Source organism: Mustelus asterias, chromosome 11 (genome assembly GCF_964213995.1).
Source record: "Mustelus asterias chromosome 11, sMusAst1.hap1.1, whole genome shotgun sequence".
Taxonomy (NCBI): Eukaryota; Metazoa; Chordata; class Chondrichthyes; order Carcharhiniformes; family Triakidae; genus Mustelus; species Mustelus asterias.
The window spans coordinates 75,674,304-75,695,602 of NC_135811.1; the positions used below are offsets into that span (position 1 = coordinate 75,674,304).

The 21,299-nt window shown below is 46.3% G+C and overlaps 1 protein-coding gene across 1 annotated transcript in view; it reads right to left on the reverse strand.

The window, feature by feature from the left end:
* Nucleotides 1-21,299, reverse strand: part of myo1d (myosin 1D) — a 562,434-nt gene that overhangs the window by 329,668 nt on the left and 211,467 nt on the right. Inside the window, exon 16 of the mRNA XM_078223777.1 lies at nt 10,620-10,827. Coding sequence (XP_078079903.1) covers nt 10,620-10,827 — 208 coding nt within the window. The remainder of the gene's footprint in view (nt 1-10,619; nt 10,828-21,299) is intronic.

Sequence of the window (21,299 nt, forward strand, 5' to 3'; positions counted from 1 at the left end):
TCATGTTTTTTGCAGTAGCACGTGCATTGTGCCCAGAGGCCACTGGTGGTGTGTCTCCTCTTCACCTTTCACCCATGATAGATTCTTGCCTATAGCCTCTGATGAGGTGGTTGAGAACAGGCTTGATAGAGAATCACAGGCACAGACTGGGTCGTAAAATGAGGTTTGAGCACCTGTACTAAAAAATTAGCAATAATTCACTAAGCTTGCAAGAATAAGCTCAGGTTAGACAATTGCTCCCAAGCATTAACCCATTTGTTCATTTAAGTTTTAAGTAAACTTTTGATACATCAGTAAATAATACCATGGCAGCTTCTAAGAAAAGCAGGGACATTCTGGTCAAATTTAATCACACAACCAACTTCACTCAAAAAAAATGGTTATCGGGTCATTATTATGTTGCTGCATGGGACGTACTACTGTGTGTAAATTGGTTCAGTAAGAAGTCTCACAACACCAGGTTAAAGTCCAACAGGTTTATTTGGCAGCACTAGCTTTTGGAGCCTCAAGCCCCTTCTTCAGGTGAGTGAGGACTTGTGTTCACAAATAGGGCATATAAGACACAAACTCAATTTACAAGGTAATGGTTGGAATGCGAGTCTTTATAGGTAATCAAGTCTTAAAGGTACAGACAATGTGAGTGGAGAGAGGGTTAAGCACAGGTTAAAGAGATGTGTATTGTCTCCAGCCAGGACATTTAGTGAGATTTTGCAAGCCCAGGATTCATGGTGAACAATCACTGAAACAACTATATGATGACATCAACAAGTTCCATCCCACCATCAGACTCACCATGGACTACTCTCCGGAATCAGTTGCATTCTTGGACACATGCATCTCCATCAAGGACAGTCACCTCAGCACTTCACTTTACCGCAAGCCCACGGATAACCTCACGATGCTCCACTTCTCCAGCTTCCACCCTAAACACGTTAAAGAAGCCATTCCCTACGGACAAGCCCTCCGTATACACAGGATCTGCTCAGATGAGGAGGATTACAACAGACACCTGCAGACGCTGAAAGATGCCCTCATAAGAACAGGATATGGCGTTCGACTCATCGATTGACAGTTCCGATGTGCCACAGCGAAAAACCGCACCGACCTACTCAGAAGACAAACACAAGACACGGCGGACAGAGTACCCTTCGCCATCCAGTACTTCCCTGGAGCGGAGAAGCTACGGCATCTCCTCCGGAGCCTTCAACATGTCATTGATGAAGACGAACATCTCGCCAAGGCCATCCCCACACCCCCATTCCTTGCCTTCAAACAACCGCACAACCTCAAACAGACCATTGCCTGCAGCAAACTCAGCCTTCAGGAGAACAGTGACCACGACATCACACAACCCTGCCACAGCAACCTCTATAAGACGTACCGGATCATCGACACGGATGCCATCATCTCACGTGAGAACACATCCACCAGGTACACGGTACATTCTCTTGCGACTCGGCCAATATTGTCTACCTGATACGCTGCAGGAAAGAATGTCCCGAGGCATGGTACATTGGGGAGACCATGCAGACGCTACGACAACGGATGAATGAACACCGCTCAACAATCACTAGGTAGGAGTGTTCCCTTCCAGTCGGGGAACACTTCAGCAGTCACGGGCATTCAGCCTCTGATCTTCGGGTAAGCGTTCTCCAAGGCGGCCTTCACGACACACGACAACGCAGAATCGCTAGCAGAAACTGATAGCCACATGAGGACAGCCTCAACCGGGATCTTGGGTTTATGTCACACTGTCTGTAACCCCCACAACTTGCCTGGGCTTGCAAAATCTCGCTAAATGTCCTGGCTGGAGACAATACACATCTCTTTAACCTGTGCTTAACCCTCTCTCCACTCACATTGCCTGTACCTTTAAGACTTGATTACCTGTAAAGACTCGCATTCCAACAATTATCTTGTAAATTGAGTCTGTGTCTTTATATGCCCTGTTTGTGAACACAAGTCCTCACTCACCTGAAGAAGAGGCTTGAGGCTCCAAAATCTAGTGCTGCCAAATAAACCTGTTGGGACTTTAACCTGGTGTTGTGAGACTTCTTACTGTGCTTACCCCAGTCCAATGCCGGCATCTCCAAATCATGTAAATTGGTTGCCACGTTTCCTACTTTACAACATTTTTAACTGGCTGCAAAATACTTTGGTATTCGGAAGGGTTGAAAAGCTGTTATATGCATTTTTTTTTCCTTTCTGCATGGACAACGAGCACTTAGCTAAAGGACTCAAATACAAAATTCATAATTGCCTCAGGCAACGTTAGGACTTAGAGGAAATTTTTTTCTCCCACAAGATAGTTGATCTGTGAAATAGACTGCCAGAAAATTCTAGGTCAATCAGTACCTTTGACAAGAAATTGGGTCAATGCCTGCCAAGAAAGAGATTAGCGTTATAGAGATATTAATAAATCTGCTTGATTCACCTGGGGATTAGAAAGGGAGTATAGAGATCCTCAGCACAGGAGAGAAAACCACGATTGAAGGAGGTTATGTGTGGACGGCAGTAGAATTGGCCTTGATGGGCTTTTTTTGTTTCAATATTTATGCTCTCGTAGGTTTACACTAAAAATGTAACATGTTTCATATGACGATAAAGGAATCAATGTCTCAAATTAAATAGTCCCTTGACATGCAAAAGAAAAACCAAAATATGTGCATGGCAAATTCACCTGATGGGGCTGGAAGTTCTTTCTAAAATAGAAACAAAATAGAATTACAACCTTAAATGTGGAAGGAAATAGGCGAGGCAAACAGTCGCAAAGGTGAACACAGAGTGATGCAGAATACAAACTACACAATGTGCAAATATATGAAAGGGAAGAACGAAAAGTGGAAAGGAAGGTCCAAATATAGCAGGAGAATTAAAATGACATGCAAACTCAAACTGCAGGATAAACAGTAATAGTTCATCCTCGCAATTCAACCTGACGTCATAAGTTCCTTTTAAAAATGCAATGATTTGTTTAAACTGCAAGGAAACACAAGCATGCAAGAAAAAGGTATACTTTATTGCTTGAAGGGCAGTTAAAAAAAAAATTAACAGCAAACTGTCTGCGCTATGCCAGATTACCGACTCCTGCACATCTAAACAACACAAAGTTTGGAGGTACATAAAAGGAATAAAAACATAATTGCCGGCAATCTGAAGCTAAAATGGAAAACACTGGAAACACACTCCGATGCCAGTACTGAAGACTAAACCATTTAAACATTAGTTTATTATTGCTGATAGTGGATTTACTTTCCAAGTCCATCATTTCTGCTTTCTTTTATTTTTTCATGGGCAAGGCCAACACTTTTTGCCCAACTCTCATTTCTTTCGGCTCAATGCAGTGCTGCACCGATTTTAGCAATTATTCAAACTCTGATGTCCAGTTGTCAAATGGTTGCTCGAAACTATTTTTATTTTACACAGTGGTTAAATTAAACATTGGCTATGCTGCTATGGCATAGAGACCCATTCCAAGTTTTATCCCTGGTTTGTACTCAGTCATCTGATTTCAGACAGGACAGTGGCAATTGCAATATGCTTGTGCTCAGTTTCCCTGGGCTTGGGTGGGGAGACAAAAAAAACAGAATGAATGTGCCAGTAATCCTGCTCCAGATCAATGTATTGTGAAATCTGATGGAAGTACTTTGTGGGAACACTGGGTGGTCTGTGGATACTTCCTTCTGCTGAGCCCTACACGTCCTCCCCTTTCTGCTTCCTTCTCCTTCCTGTGTTCCTGCTTCCCTCTTACCACCCTTTCACTCCTCCCCTGCTTGCCACTTGCTTCTCATCACTCCCACTTGTTCACTCACACCCCCTACCACTCTCACTGCTTTCTTCTCCTGACACCCTCACTGCTACTCCACCTAACTCCTCATTTGTTACCCCTTTCCTGAGCCCTTAGAGTGAAAAGGGCTCTGGAGAGGGATAATAAGAGGAAAACAGTGAAAGGGTCAGAAGGTTAGCATGATGGGGGAAAATGAGTGAGAGGAAGTGAGCAATGTGACCACTGTATGCGATTGTAGGAAGTCAGGAGGAGGACAGTGAGCTGGAGAGAGTGAGGAGGAAACAAGTGAGATAGTGAGAGATTGGCAGAGAGGGGGTCAGGAGAGGGCAGTGAGGGACTGGGAGAGCAAGTTGATTGGGAGAGGTGGCGAGTGGGTGGATGCAAACAGAAGAGAGGGGAATTTAATGGATGGCGTGAACAGGCTGGAGTGAGGTAGTCAGGAAAGGCAGCGAGTGGGAGGGAATGAGCAGGGTGGCAAAGATGGTAAGTGAGAGGGAGTAAGTGGGAGGGAGTAGTGGTGTGTTTTAAAAAAAAAAACAAACGTGCAGTCACATTACAGTTCTTGGCATGTGCATACCCATGCTAAAACAAAATGGGGGCAACGCTATTCGGGTAAGTTCTGCTATTTACAAATCAGGCTGAAATGGAAATGTGCTATTAGTATGTGCTTCAAACAAGGGATACCTGTGCAGCAGTTGTGCACTTACGTTTTTCATTAGTGAATATTTAATTACAAACACTGCAATTGCTGCATATCCAAGTTCAACCGAAGAGAAAATAGCAAATTTCATAATGCTAAATCAGAATCTAATAAAGCACAGTAAAACATGGACAACCTGCACATATGCATGTTGCTTGACTAAATTATCAATGCTGAAACTGGCAAAACTACGACCATGACAATGCTCCTGAAGCAACTGGAACTATTATACTGTGTAAGGCGCAACACAAACCACAACAAATAGAAACATTTCTCACAACTTGCAGCATTTATTGTTGCTTCAGCATTGGATGCAATGGCACCATGATGCACCACAAATGTTCATTCCATTTGTGAAGCAGAACTAAATACATCTCCCTCTGAAGTAATGCCACTCACTTTTTTTTGGGACCATGTGTAATTTGATAATGTGCAGCCAGGCACACTGATCGTTAATACTATTAATAAAATGTTTCAAGTCATAAAGGTTTACACCATTTAAAAGACAAAATTGTCCCTGCCTCTACTACTACCTCTGGCAGCTTGTTCCAGACACTCACCACCCTGTGTGTAAAAAAATTGCCCCCTGGACCCTTTTGTATCTCTCCCCTCTCACTTTAAACCTATGCCCTCTAGTTTTAGGCTCCCCTAGCTTTGGGAAAAGACGTTGACTATCTTGCTGATCTATGCCCCTCATTATTTTATAGACCTCTATAAGATCACCCCTAAGCCTCCTACGCTGCAGAGAAAAAAGTCCCAGTCTATCCAGCCTCTCCTTATAACTCAAACCATCAAGTCCTGGTAACATCCTAGCAAATCTTTTCTGTACTCTTTCTAGTTTAATAATATCCTTTCTACAATAGGGTGACCGAACTGTACACAGTATTCCAAGTGCAGCCTTACCAATGTCTTGTACAACTTCAACAAGACATCCCAACTCCTGTATTCAATGTTCTCACCAATGAAACCAAGCATGTCGTCTCCCTTCTTCACCACCCTGTCCACCTGTGACTTCACTTTCAAGGAGCTATGAACATGTACCCCTAGATCTCTTTGTTCTATCACTCTCCCCAACACCCTACCATTAACTGAGTAAGTGCTATCCTGATACCAAAATGCATCAGGCTGCAGAGTATTAACATTTTCCCACTGGTTTTCTATAAGTCATGGATGGATCAGAATTGATCCCTTCCACTTTTTGGAGGCAGGAAGGGAAGAAAAGCAAAGACTAGCAGAAACTGAATAACAATAACAGGAGAGATTAAACACTACTGTTGTGCAATTGCAGTCATTCTAGAGGGAGTTGCCCTTTGTAAAACATATTTAAGAAAATGCATTGGAGTTTCATGTATTTGGCTATTATGTCGCACATGAAATTTATAATGCAACCAGTATTTCTATGCTTCAGACAAAGCAAGTGTAGGCTGCACAGGATAGCTGATATGGAATAGGATAGTTTATAACATTAGCCAAAGGGCAGAAATGATTTCTGGAAAAATTCCCAAATAGGAGGATTGAGATAGGAAAATTTGGAAATCTGGAGCAGACATCAGTCTGGGGTTTGAGTGAGAGGAAACAAGATAATTGCATCTGGGATCAAATTAATGTTGCATGATGATTGGTGTCATCTGTCTGCTCTGCATACTTGTGTGCACAGCTGCAAATTCAAAGCAGGGTAAAGTTGCATTGCCAGTGGTTATGAAGGTGACAATGACAATGAACCATTTTGCATTTGCCTCTATCCAGGGTGCAGCTGGAGATATTTTCTACATCTCGCAATTTCCCTTTCACTTTTATATAAGTGAGATCACAGATGTTTTCTATTCAATGAAACTCACAATTTTTCATTGTCTCTGGCCAGAGAAGCAGGCACATGGCTTCGCCAGGACTATGTTTCCCCAATGGTGCATGTAATAGTGGGCATCACATGGCAACTGTTCCCTAAACTGCAAGTTAAAGAGATTCCGCTCCCTCAACAACCAGCCGATGTATGACCAGACACAGAGAACCATACAGGTCAGTGCCAGGTATCCTGGCAAGCGTCATGTTGCTTTCACTCTGTGGCAATCCGCTGTTGCAGCTCCCCTTAAACACCGTGGCAAACCGAAGGGTAACTACAGGGTGACAAAGACTACCTGCTGACCATATGGCTAATACTCTAGTGTGCAACCCATGTGCATGTGCTCAGCACACATACAATGATAGCCATGCTACCACACAAAATGCAATGAAGCAGACCACTGGTGTATCAAAACCCCATTTTTTGCTGCTTGGACCACTCTGGAGGAGCCCTACAGTACTCAGCAGAGTGGGTGTCAAGATTCAAGGTAGTGTGCAGAATTACACCATCTTGACCACTCATGTGGGGTCATTGAACTTCTTATAGCACTGCACTCGGGTCTTGAGTCTTGACTTTGGACATTGATCTACCCAGCGATCTGCTTCCATTGACATCTGAGCATGTGTCTGGAGAGCATCCTGACTCCTTGTAGTTACAGAGCATCTCTCCTCCTCTTTTCTACCTCTTCAAAACCTCCACAACAGCACCTGAAAACCCTTGCATTCATTCTCTTCCATGTTGTGCTATTCTACACGGTTTCCCAGATCGGATTAAATTTTAAAAGGTCTCCTAGTACCTGTTCCAGCAACAATTCACATCCTATTTAACAAGAAGCTACTGGATACCAGCTTAGATGTTATTGTGCTGCTTGTATTGGAATCAAAAGGCACAGGTTAGCAGCTCATTGTGATATTAAGTTTAACTCCTTGCATCACCCAAGTTTTAAAATCATAATTACACTGAAGCTCCAAAATAGTTAAGAAGCTTGACATCATCCAGAACAAAGCAACCTAAACACTGATGTACAGTGGCAGTAGTGTGTACCATAGAAAAGATGCACTGCAGCAACTCACCAAGACTCCTTTGGCAGCACCTCCAAACCCACCATCTCTACCACCCAGAGGAACAAGGACAGCGAAGCATTGGAACACAGCGACCTGAAAGTTGACCTCCAAGCTATCTCATCATTCCTTCACTGACACTGGATCAAAATTCTGGAACACCCTTCCTAATATCACTGTGGGTGTACCTACGCCACATGGGTTGCAGCATTGAGAAGGCAGTTCAGCATTATGTTGGGCTAGTCGGTGATACCCACATCCAATAAAGGAATAAAAAAGATACAGAATCTAAAGCTTTTGGGGAGCATTAATATAATTTGCCAAGAAGGTTTCACTTTTCTGCTCTAGGCATGTCTTGATTGTTAAATACTTTAGCAACTCAGATTTATTGTCGACACTGATCACAGAATAAATAAGATCCTTATTTATTGAACACCCTCTCACTTCTTATATAGCCTGGGGCTCCCATCTCTTTTTGGTTTTTGTATTTAGCGCACACAAACAATGATAAATGTGGCTGCACAGAGGGAGTTCCGTTTAACATAATACTGAACAAGGTAGACATGCTGGTATGATACAGCAAGATAGCCCAGGTTAAAAAAATGGAGAAGCTCTGACAGGACTGTAACTAGTTGAACGTCCAACTTCAGGGGAGATATGTGAAAAATATATTTGTCCCTCAAAACTTAGGTAATTCAATCATTTCTGCAGCACTCATTATTGTAGCAAACTAATCTATTTAAAATGCAACCAGGGTGCTGCAGGTTGTCATTGTGACATTTTAGTGAAGATCCATGAAAGACATACCAAAGTTTCATAGAGTAAGAGGAAGACTGGCAAACTAAGCAGTGGTAATTTAGTACATAAAGCTTTAAAAACTTGCAATCTTCGGCAAATGCGCAGATCGATGTTCTATAGTTGAGATAATGGAAAGAATGGGCTAAGAGCACAAGAGTGCACTATGTCATTATTTTAATATGGGAAGAATACTTGTTCAGCGACAGCACCTACTTGCATTGCCACAACAGACAAAACAATGGTTAGGATATCAGAGGTCCAGTCGCATGCCTCGCTCAAGTGTCGCTCACATCAAGTATTATCTCAAACAACAAATTTAAACAAATCTACTTGATTTAGTTATTCAGCCTGAGAAAATAATTCTCATTCTTTCATGCCTTGGTAACTAAGCTTACTGCCAGTTGCACGTTTGCTCTTTCATTTCAGTTTCTTTATCTGTCTCTCCTTCCTCACCGAGGTCCCATTTTGTCTCCTTCACTTTCTTCTTACTGAATTCGATGATTAGCCATGATCAAAATGAATGGCGGAGCTTGAAAGGCCATATGGCCTACTCCTGCTTTCAGTTTCTATGTTTCTTCCTTTTCCTTCCAACAGTGTTCTGTCTCTCTCCCTGTCTCCCACAGCAGTGGAGCAGACATCCGAAGCGATTGTAGAAAGGAGATAAGAGAGCCAGACACGATTCTTAGTTAGCAAAAATTAGTTGGTAAATACAGCCAGCACGTGGGACTATTGAATAAAAACTGACAAGCCAGCCAATACTAAATATTAGCTATGACTTTCCTAAACACTCTGGACAGTGGTTGTGGAGATATCGCTCCCTTAATCTGACAGCCAACACACAATGGTGCAATAGAATTGCTAAATTAAACTGAACTGGTCCAGAGTACATCAGGAAATGATTTGCATTATTGCTAATAGAAGTCCATGTTGAATTTCCAATCCTTTTTTTTTGTAATTAGATCTGCTCTGCATCCCTTTGTATTAGTGCACAGTGTGAAACAGAATCATTTAATTCTGTAGATATAAACATTGTTAGCATATTACTGGGTTAGCTAAATCTTGGGAGCCACATAAACTGTAATTGCCAATCGGAAGGGACAAGACAATATGAAATTCAGTCTCAATTTTGCAGCTTTTAAAAAATATTTGGTGACACCATTAATCTGGAGGACTCCAATTGAATTCCTTGCTTCCTTGATAATTAAACAAGAATTAACGTCAAAGCAGTTGATTTGTTTTCTAATATACAGGGAGTATTCAATCAAATTTATCCCACACAGGAAAATTAGCTTGGTGTGCCCTGGTTGCCAGCATCAGTTGGTTTTTGACCAGCAGCAATTCAAGAGGCTGCAACATTAAAGCTTAAAGTTAAAAATGGTCTCCCCAGGATATCTGTAAACCAACTATGCTTTATTTTGAGCAACAGTTTTAACAAATTTATGTATATATTCTTCTCTTTGTTTGTGAACAATGGCCATTACTGCCTTATACTGAGTTGGAGAATTGCATGCGTCAGATCAGCGTGTGTAATGATGGAAGTGTAGGAACACAACAGAAGTTGATATTATAGGTGAACAATTACAACAAAGATAATCTGAATGCTTCCATGTAAAACAGTGCAGATTACAAAGAACAAGGAAGTGCCCAACTCCTGTGATGATAAGCCTGCAGTCGAGAGGGAGGGGTTGCAGTTAGCTCAGTTGACTAGGCGACTAGTGTGAGAGATTCAGAATAACGCTAATATTCAATTCTGGTTCTGGCTGAGTTAAACTTGGGGCCTGGCTCCTCGCCCTGCCCCATGATAAAATCACAATAGAAGCCATGGTTTGGCAACTCTTGTATAATCGAGGATACAATCTGGAGAAGATAAACCTGCAGTACCCAGAGACATCACCTGAGATTCATGCCATCAAATTTCACATTCTTGTACTTGGATCAGAGAAACAAATTAGGTAAGGAAATTCATAATAGTGTTTACAACAGGCTCAATTATCTCACATGTTCATTTCACGTGCTTGACAATTACCTCCCTACTTCCTCTGTTTCACCAGCTCAAAGCTTTCTTGAACGTGCAGACTGGCTGTATCATGTCAGATTTAATTCTCAGCATTTTACCCTTTTGCTTTTCAACTGAGACAGTGATTGCAGAACTCACTCTGCACTTTACAAGTGTATTCCATTTCATTCCACAACAAAACGTGAAAATTTTCTGAAATACTGTATATTTGTTACATGTATTTTATTTTTAAGAGAGTTAAAGCTATAGCTGCTTTGGCATAAATCTTGAAGGGATATTTACTTAGTAAAGTAACTTTCAATAAAAATAATATGCTTTGTCACACCGAATATACTTTTTCACCATTCTTAATTTTGAATAATTACTTTATCATTGTTTTGATGGTGGTGGAGCTGTTCCACACTCTTACTCCATACCTTCTGTAGGAAGAGCACGATCCTTTCAATCATCTGTGTTCGCCGATCCTCCAGTGCGAACAATGTTCTTGGAGTCCGAATGAAGAGTTTGGTCTTCCCGTAAGCCACATCGTGCTGAAACCCGCAGCACTCTACCAACTTCTTCACGGCTTCTTGATCGGAGCTCATGTCATGGTTTGGCCATGTGAACTCAGAGATCATCTTATATCTGGAAAGGAGGTGAGAAAGGGAACACTTATGACTGTCTATTACAAGGATGTGAAAACATAAATCTACTTAAATGCATAAGAACTCACCTACAATTATACTTAAATAAAATCAGTAAGTGCAGGGAAAACACAGCTGGTCTGGCAGCATTGTCATAGAGTCATAGAGGTTTATAGTATGGAAACAGGCCCTTCAGCCAAACTTGTCCATACCGCCCCTTTTTCTTTAAACCCCTAAGCAAGTCCCAATTGCCCACATTTGGTCCATATCCCTCTATACCCATCTTACCCATGTAACTGTCTAAATGTTTTTTAAAAGACAAAATTGTACCCGCCTCGACTACTACCTCTGACAGCTTGTTCCAGGCACTCACCACCGTGTGAGTGAAAAAATTGCCCCGTGGACCCTTTTGTATCTCTCCCCTCTCACCTTAAACCTATGCCCTCTAGTTTTAGACTCCCCTACCTTTGGGAAAAGATGTTGACTATCTAGCTGATCTGTGCCCCTCATTATTTTATAGACCTCTATAAGGTTGCCCCTCAGGCTCCTACGCTCCAGAGAAAAAAGTCCCAGTCTATCCAGCCTCTCCTTATAACACAAACCATCAAGTCCTGGTAGCATCCTAGTAAATCTTTTCTGCACTCTTTCTAGTTTAATAATATCCTTTCTATAATAGGCTGTCCAGAACTGTACACAGTATTCCAAGTGTGGCCTTACCAATGTCTTGTATAACTTCAACAAGACGTCCCAACTCCTTGGAGGAAATAGGAACCCGGCTAATGTTTCAAATCCGAAGAAGAGTTAAATTGGGCTTGAAACATTAACACCATTTTTCTCTGTCCACAGATGCTGCCAGACCTTCTCAGTTTTTCCAGCAGTTTGTTTTTATTTCAGATTTCCAGCATTCTGCACTATTTTGCTTTTACAATTATACCTCAGCTCGCATGCAATAAGCTTTATTTGTAAATGATGCACTTCCCATCATCAAATGATGAAAATGTACCAGCAGTCAATATGATGGAAGCATGCCATATTTCTCCCTTCATTATTGGCTTGCTATTGTGGCTCCAGCAGATCGCACTTCTGGTCTTAACACAATGCCTGTTATGAGTGGAAGAAATTTGACTTACAAAACAAGGTTCCAAGTTCAAGTCCCATTCCAGGGTTTGAACGCAAAAAAAATAAGACTGACACTCCAGTTATCTTTTGGATAAGATGTTAAACCGAAGCCCCATCTGTCTGTTGGGGTGAATGCAAAACACTCCCTGGCACTATTTCAAAATGTTATCCGCTGTGGCCTGGCCAAACTTTATTCCTCAGTCAACATCGCAAACACTGATCATTATCAGATTGCTATTTGTGGGGTTTACCGTGCACAAATTGGCTACAAAAGTACTTAATTGGTTGTAGAGTGCTTTGAGACATCTGGTGAACATGAAAAATACTAGAATAATAGAATTCCTACAGTGCAGGAGGTGGTTATTCAGCCCATCAAGTCTGCACCAACTCTCCGAAAGAGCATGTTATCCAGGCCCACGCCCCCACCTTACCCCCATAACCCCACACATTTACTATGGCTAATCCACTTAACCCTACACACCTTTAGACACGAAGGGCAATTTATCATGGCCAATCCACTTAACTTGCACAGCTTTGGACTGTGGGAGGAAACCGGAACACCCGGAGGAAACCCACGCAGACACGGGGAGAACATGCAAATTCCACACACACACACACACACACACACACACACACACACACACACACACACACACACACACACAGAGTTACCCCCATGGTTGGAATCGCACCCGGGTCCCTGGCGCTGAGAGGCAGAAGTGCTAACCACTGTAAATGCAAATCTTTCTTTCAATTTAAGTTATATAGTTAACAACAACTGCCGGCTTACAACCCTAACCCTCACGGCTGCTCATAGAACAAAAAGTAATCATGTCAATGCCTACAGGCAAATCACGAATGCGCCATAACCTAATGCAGAGCTATCTAAGCTTTCTTTTGGCCATCTAGTTGGACACCATGGAGGCTAAAAGACCACACATGAAGTTAAAATCACTGGTTTTAATATATTTCAATATGCGTAAGATAACAGAATCTGAGTTAGAATCTATTTATTAATAAGGTAACAGCCCCATAAATAACATCAGGACGATAGTTTGAACTGTCCAAAGGACCTTAGCTTCAGGATCCAGACTGGCAACACTTGTGGACATAAGTTGGTTATCCCATGAAGTAGAGCTGGATATCATCAGTGCACGTGCAAAAACTAGCACGGCACTTTCAGGTGATTTCTTGGAGAGACAGCATTTAGATGTGAACTAGGACGAGACCAAAGCTAGATCATTGGGAAAAACCAGAGGTAATGGTGTAAGAGTAGGAAGGGAAGCCACCTTAAGTGTTTCTCTGGCATAGATTAAGTAGATAAAAATGGAAGCAGGTGAGAGAAGATGCATAGTGCAACTGAAAGACAGGAAAAGACATTGAAAGAGGATATAGAGTGGTCAACTGTGTTAAAGGCTGCTGACAGGTCAAGAAGGGAAAGTTTACCCTTGGTACAGTCACATAGGATGCCATTTATGACTCTGATAAAGAGCTGTTTTGGTATTATGGCAGGGGGTTGTGGACTGGACGAAATTGGAGAGAGGGGGAGAGATGAGGCCATGGAGAGATTTGAAAAAAAAAGAATTTTAAAACTTCAAGTGTCAGTGAATACCGGAGTAATGGGGTTTGGTGCAGTTAAAGTCATAGGCAGCAGAGTTTTGGGTAACCTCAAGTTTGTGAAGGCCAAAATATAAGAGACTGACTAGGAGTGCTTTGGAACAGTATAGGGGTAACAAAGGCATGGATGATCATAGAATCCCTACAGTACAGGAGGTGGTAAGTCGGCCCATTGAATCTGCACCAACCACAATCCCACCCAGGCCCTATTCTCATAACCCCAATATTTACCTTGCTAATCCCCCTGACATTAAGGTCAATTTAGCATGGCCAATCAACCTAACCTGCACATCTTTGGTCTGTGGGAGGAAACCGGAGCACCTGGAGGAAACCCATGCAGACACGGGGATAATGTGCAAACTCCACACAGCCAGTGACCCAAGGCCAGAATTGAACCCGGGTCTCTGGCGCTGTGAGGCAGCAGTTCTAACTGCTGTGCCACCTTGCCGCCAGCCGCAAATGAGGCACAGTCGGGCAATGTTACAGCGGCAGTAGTCTTGCAAATGGCACAGGTGTGTTTTGGAAACCACTGGTAATGAGAAATAAAAAAAATAGACAGGGCAACACTTTCCTACACACACACTAATGCTGGGAGGCATGAATTAGGCAATAAGAGTGTGTTGGACAAGAACAAAAGCAGACTCAAGCTGTCAAATAAGCTGCCAACACACTCAGTCTCAGCTTACATATGACAAACTTTGGCAAGGTATTGGAGAGTGGTGTAACTGCAGCCCCTGAAAATGTCTTCAAAAGGAGAGAAAACCAAAAAAGAAAAGAAAATAAAGGCAGAATGAATACACAAATGATTTCAACATTCTTCCAAAACAGCAGGCCTTTTATTTGAACGCAAAGAAAAAGTCAAAACACCAGCAAAGACGACAAATTTGCACCTTGAAGAATTAACCTGTGCTGCTTGCTGACTTGTGCAGGCCATTCTAAACACAACAACGGACAATTTCTCTACGCTGTATTAGAGTGCATTGTTAATGCATCCCAGCAGTCTGTGTAGAGGTGACGCAGAGCACCATCTGCTTCATTATTTTGTGATAGTGAAATATTCCCATAATAATTAACAGACTGGATGAGTGTATTTGTCACATTAAGTGAACCTGCATTTTAAAAGCACACATTTTAGAAAGAGTGAGTGATCACCAGGATTTTAGAATGTGCGTGCGTGTGGGGGACAGAAGTCTACATTAACACAATGCTAAATAACATTCTAAAATGCAGCGTAGAATTATAGGTGCTAAATAAATCTGTGTGTTCTTTTTGTTTGCATTTGAGCCGATGACGATGAAACAGCAAATAGAAATAAAAATGAATACAAACTCCGTTGCATAGAAAATGAGCTATTGTGCTAATGAGGTAAACCCAATTGTAGGGATGAAATAACCCCTGCAGTTGCTAACAGCACACTAACTGCCAATTGAACCAATCCAGTCTCCACTTTCAGCTGCCTCCCGTAATTGTGAACAGTGTGACAGCTGATGGAGACTTCTGCTGTCTTCAATCAGCTGTTGGTGCTGTTAACAACTGCGGGAGTTATTTCATTTTTACAATCTAGTATGGCTTTACTGTTTACCGTGTTGTTGGTTACTGCAAGAGACAGGGCTGATGTATTTACAACCATCTTCAGTCAGAAGTGCTGCATGGATAATCCATCTTGGCCTCTTTCTAAGGTCCCTAGCATCACAAATGCCAGTCTTCAGTCAATTTGATTCACTCCACATAGTTTCAAAAAAGGGCTGGAGTCACTGGATACCGCAAAGGCTATGGGCCCTGACAACATCCTGACAATAGTACTGAACACTTTGTGGTCCTGAGGTAGCGGCACGCTTAGCCAAGCTGTTCCAGTACAGTTAGAGCACTGGAACTGGCATCTGCCTGGCAATGTGGAAAGTTGCCCAGGTATGTCCTGCCCACAAAAAGCAGGGCAAATCCAACCCAACTAATTACCACCCTATCAATCTACTCTCGGTCATCACTGATGTGATGGAAGGGGTCACCAACAGTGCTATCTGTGGCACAAACACAACAATAACCTTCTCACTGATGCACAGTTTGGTTTTGGCCTCGCAGCCCCTGACCTCATTGCAGTCTTGGTCCAAACTGGACTAAAGAGCTTAACAGAGGGGTGGGATAGAAGTAACTGCCTTTGACATCAAACAGCATTTGACCAGCTGGGCATCAAGAAGCCCTAGAAAAGTTGACGTCAATGAGAATCGGGGAAAAACTGGCTGGAAACATACCTATCACAAAGGAGGGTGTTAGTGGTTGTTGGGAGTTCAGTCATCTCAGTCATAGGATATCAATACAGGAGTTGCTCAGGGTAGCAAATCTTCATGTTGCTTTGTCAATGTCCTTCCTTCCATCGTAGGGTCAGAAATGGGAATATTTGCTGATGATTTCACGGTTTTCAGTGCCACTTAGAATTCCTCAGATACTGAAGCAGTCCATGTCCAAATGCAGCAAGACCCGGAAAACATTCAGAGTCTGGCTGACAAGTGGCAAGTAACATTCATGCCACACAAGTGCTGAGCAATGACCATCTCCAACAAGAGAGAATCTTACCACCTCCCTTTTGACATTCAACGGCATTACCATTGCTGAACCCCCAGCTATCAACATTCTGGGGGTTAACATTGACCAGAAATGTAACTAGATCAGCCATTTAACACTGTGACTACAACAGCTGGTCAAAAGCTGGGAATTCTGCAGTGGGCAACTTGCCCCCTGTCTCCCCAGAGTCTGTCCACCATTTAAAAGGAACAAGTCAGGAGGAATACTCTCCACTTGCCTGGATGAGTACAGCTCCAATAACACCCAAGAAGCACTTGTCAAGCTAAGTTAAAAATAATTTGCAGGGCTCCCCAGAGGTTCAGGTTTGTAACAAGTGGTTTAGCCATACACAACTGGGAGGGCTTCGATTCAATATTTCTGATGGCGTAGTAAGAGTGTTACAATTAGTTCCCAGGATTCAAGGAAGTGATATGAACAATTACATTTTAGACAAGTTGGACTGAAGTTAATGTATAGAGCTACAAACAAGCTCAGTCAAATTTTCTTGGCGCATAGGGTGGGTATTAATTGACGTCAGAAAGGTTAGATGGTTGCGGAATCTCAATAAACATGCATCAGGACTGAAGGATTATCCTGAATTTCAAATTAGGATTAAAAACAAACTGAAATCCATATGGGGAAGAACTGACTGATTGAATAGATGTACGTAACACAGCAGGCCAAAGATTGATCTTTTTCTGATGCATTCCTTAGTTTTAATTGTAAATACATTTGGTTGAGAGGCAAGAAAATAAGGAAGAATATGCTTTGTATTTCATATACCCTAAACACCGCCATTATCCCCTATACCACCGTGACTCCATATAGTTCAGGTATGTATTCTCTCAAGTTATGGAGATATCTAGAGAGACAATACTCTCAACCTTTAACACGCAATATTTATTTTTAACATATATTTAGGGCGCAATCTTACCAAAACATTTCTAAGTGTCAAATGAGCGAGATATGAAAGAGTTTCAGACCTGTTTCTTGGGCAAGTTTGAAAATCTAATCTTAATTGCACTCGTCATTTTTTTGGATAGAAGTACGATTCTCACCAGTTGGGAGTGAGGTGGGGTGGGAGCCTAAGCTCGCTGTTGAAGCTGGCTGCAGACTGCTTGGAGCAAATTGTGCAGGCACCCCAATCTCCCAGCAAACTGGGAGACCCCCACACCCCATCATCGGCGGCAGTATAACAACCCTCCCCATGGCAACAGAGTTCGCCAGCATTGAGGCCCTGCCAATGAGTCCCCTGTCACAATCCCCTTCACGGCCTATCCTGCATGCCCCCCCCCAACCTGCTGATCCCTCCCGCTGGTCTTGCCCACCGCCTGCCAATCACTCTCCTGCTGATCACCCCGCTTTGTCTCTCCCCTCCCCCACCCACCCTGCGGAGCTCCCCCCCTTGCCCACCCATCCTCTGGGCTCTCCCCTTGCCCATCCCCCTGCAGAGCTCCCCCCACCATATCCCCACCCCCACTATGCTAAGCATGTCATTAATATGCAAATCAGCTTCACACCTTTTTGGGCGCTATGACGATCCCACTGGCAAAACAGTAGTGTGCGCGACGAGAAACTGATTTTTCGTTCTGCACGCAATCATATTGGCTTGCTGCGTCGATTGGCTGGCACGGCGAGCCGGTAAGAGTGAGCCCTTCATGTTTTATTGAAGAGTTCCATGAACTTGTCACACATTGCTCAATTTCGACGGTTAATTTACAATAATTATGCAATTTGAATAAATTATAAGAGGACAGACTCCTTATCAGCCAGAGCCCCCAGATTCAGATCGCTGCCCAGTGCCTCTGCAAGAGAGTGCTGTATGTGGATTTTGAATGAATTTATGGCTACGATCTCCCCTTATAGTTTAACAATGACAAGTGGCCTCTTGGATGGAGTACTGGACAGTTGCCTGAGACTTTGGCAACAGAGTTTAGAACAGTGGTGGGCAACCTGTAGCCCACCAGGATTCTGAGTGCGGCCTGAGGCATTTTGTTGACTGTTACCCACACGCAGAGTTGACACATTCTCTGGTGTAGTTCTTGTGTAGTTTTTTTTCCTACCGGTGTGACTGAAGTGATATGCATGTAAAGCAAGGGCAAGTGAAACGAGGTGTGCGCTGATTGTAAACAACATTGACTTTGAGAGCCGTGCGCTCCCCCCCTCTGTGTCAAATGAAAGCATAAATATTTATTTTGCTTTCACCACTTGAAGTTGATGATAGTTCTATTAATATTGAATGATTAAGCATTTTCTATAGCTTATGAAATATTTGATGTGTATTAAATGCATTCAATCATATTCAAGGGTCACAGTGAACAAGCCTGATTTCAATTTTGCGGCCCACTGATATGAAGTTGGGGGGGGGGGGGGGCACTCCCGTAGCCCACTCAGAAGTCTAGGTTACCCATCACTGGTTTAGAGGTTAAATCACGAGGGCAGGCTGCACAAACCCGAGTACAGGAGATGGAAGAATGACCAAATCATACTATTTGATAGGAAGTTCCAGGATTTTGACCCAAGGTGCAGCAAAGAGGTCCATGGTGGGGTGCTGTGTGACTTGGAGAGATGCTGTTGCCATACACCTGTTACCCTTGCTGGTGGCGGTTATGCCTTGGAGAGAGAATGGCACTAAGTGAATTGCTCATTTGGAGAGCCAGAGCGGACATGATAGGCCGAATAGCCTCCGACAGCACTGTAGAAATTCTATGATTTTGTGAAATCCATGAGGGCTGTAAACACCCAGCTATCTCGAACAGCCAGAAATGAACATCGCTGGTGGAAATAAAACCTTACGAAAAAAATTATGGGGGGAGCAGGGCATTTTGAAGGTTCTATAAACAACTGGTTGAATACTTCAAAAATTATCTCCGTTAACAAAATAAAATTACAGCAAATGCATAGCTTAAATAAATCTAAACATTTATCATGTGGAACTTTTAGGAACAACAGCGAAGAGGAGAAAATAACAGGGGTATGCTCAGCATGCATTTAAATCATCTCCAAATTGTGAATTTTTTGATTGAGAGCAGTTTACTGAAGTGTATACTTCGATCAGAGGTCTGTAAAAGGGCCTGGAGGGGACGGGGGGGGGGACGGGGGGGGGCAACGGAGGGGAAGGGGGGGGGCCACGGAGCGGGAAGGGGGGGGCCACGGAGCGGGAAGGGGGGGGGCCACGGAGCGGGAAGGGGGGGGCCACGGAGCGGGAAGGGGGGGGCCACGGAGCGGGAAGGGGGGGGGCCACGGAGCGGGAAGGGGGGGGGCCACGGAGCGGGAAGGGGGGGGGCCACCGAGCGGGAAGGGGGGGGGCCACGGAGCGGGAAGGGGGGGGGCCACGGAGCGGGAAGGGGGGGGCCACGGAGCGGGAAGGGGGGGGGGCCACGGAGCGGGAAGGGGGGGGCCACGGAGCGGGAAGGGGGGGGCCACGGAGCGGGAAGGGGGGGGCCACGGAGGGGAAGGGGGGGGCCACGGAGGGGAAGGGGGGGGCCACGGAGGGGAAGGGGGGGGCCACGGAGGGGAAGGGGGGGGCACGGAGCGGAAGGGGGGGGCACGGAGCGGAAGGGGGGGGCACGGAGCGGAAGGGGGGGGCACGGAGCGGAAGGGGGGGGCACGGAGCGGAAGGGGGGGGCACGGAGCGGAAGGGGGGGGCACGGAGCGGAAGGGGGGGGCACGGAGCGGAAGGGGGGGGCACGGAGCGGAAGGGGGGGGCACGGAGCGGAAGGGGGGGGCACGGAGCGGAAGGGGGGGCACGGAGCGGAAGGGGGGGCACGGAGCGGAAGGGGGGGCACGGAGCGGAAGGGGGGGCACGGAGCGGAAGGGGGGGCACGGAGCGGAAGGGGGGGCACGGAGCGGAAGGGGGGGCACGGAGCGGAAGGGGGGGCACGGAGCGGAAGGGGGGGCACGGAGCGGAAGGGGGGGCACGGAGCGGAAGGGGGGGCACGGAGCGGAAGGGGGGGCACGGAGCGGAAGGGGGGGCACGGAGCGGAAGGGGGGGCACGGAGCGGAAGGGGGGGCACGGAGCGGAAGGGGGGGCACGGAGCGGAAGGGGGGGCACGGAGCGGAAGGGGGGGCACGGAGCGGAAGGGGGGGCACGGAGCGGAAGGGGGGCACGGAGCGGAAGGGGGGGCACGGAGCGGAAGGGGGGGCACGGAGCGGAAGGGGGGGCACGGAGCGGAAGGGGGGGCACGGAGCGGAAGGGGGGGCACGGAGCGGAAGGGGGGGCACGGAGCGGAAGGGGGGGCACGGAGCGGAAGGGGGGGCACGGAGCGGAAGGGGGGGCACGGAGCGGAAGGGGGGGCACGGAGCGGAAGGGGGGGCACGGAGCGGAAGGGGGGGCACGGAGCGGAAGGGGGGGCACGGAGCGGAAGGGGGGGCACGGAGCGGAAGGGGGGGCACGGAGCGGAAGGGGGGGCACGGAGCGGAAGGGGGGGCACGGAGCGGAAGGGGGGGCACGGAGCGGAAGGGGGGGCACGGAGCGGAAGGGGGGGCACGGAGCGGAAGGGGGGGCACGGAGCGGAAGGGGGGGCACGGAGCGGAAGGGGGGGCACGGAGCGGAAGGGGGGGCACGGAGCGGAAGGGGGGGCACGGAGCGGAAGGGGGGGCACGGAGCGGAAGGGGGGGCACGGAGCGGAAGGGGGGGCACGGAGCGGAAGGGGGGGCACGGAGCGGAAGGGGGGGCACGGAGCGGAAGGGGGGGCACGGAGCGGAAGGGGGGGCACGGAGCGGAAGGGGGGGCACGGAGCGGAAGGGGGGGCACGGAGCGGAAGGGGGGGCACGGAGCGGAAGGGGGGGCACGGAGCGGAAGGGGGGGCACGGAGCGGAAGGGGGGGCACGGAGCGGAAGGGGGGGCACGGAGCGGAAGGGGGGGCACGGAGCGGAAGGGGGGGCACGGAGCGGAAGGGGGGGCACGGAGCGGAAGGGGGGGCACGGAGCGGAAGGGGGGGCACGGAGCGGAAGGGGGGGCACGGAGCGGAAGGGGGGGCACGGAGCGGAAGGGGGGGCACGGAGCGGAAGGGGGGGCACGGAGCGGAAGGGGGGGCACGGAGCGGAAGGGGGGGCACGGAGCGGAAGGGGGGGGCACGGAGCGGAAGGGGGGGGGCACGGAGCGGAAGGGGGGGGCACGGAGCGGAAGGGGGGGGGCACGGAGCGGAAGGGGGGGCACGGAGCGGAAGGGGGGGC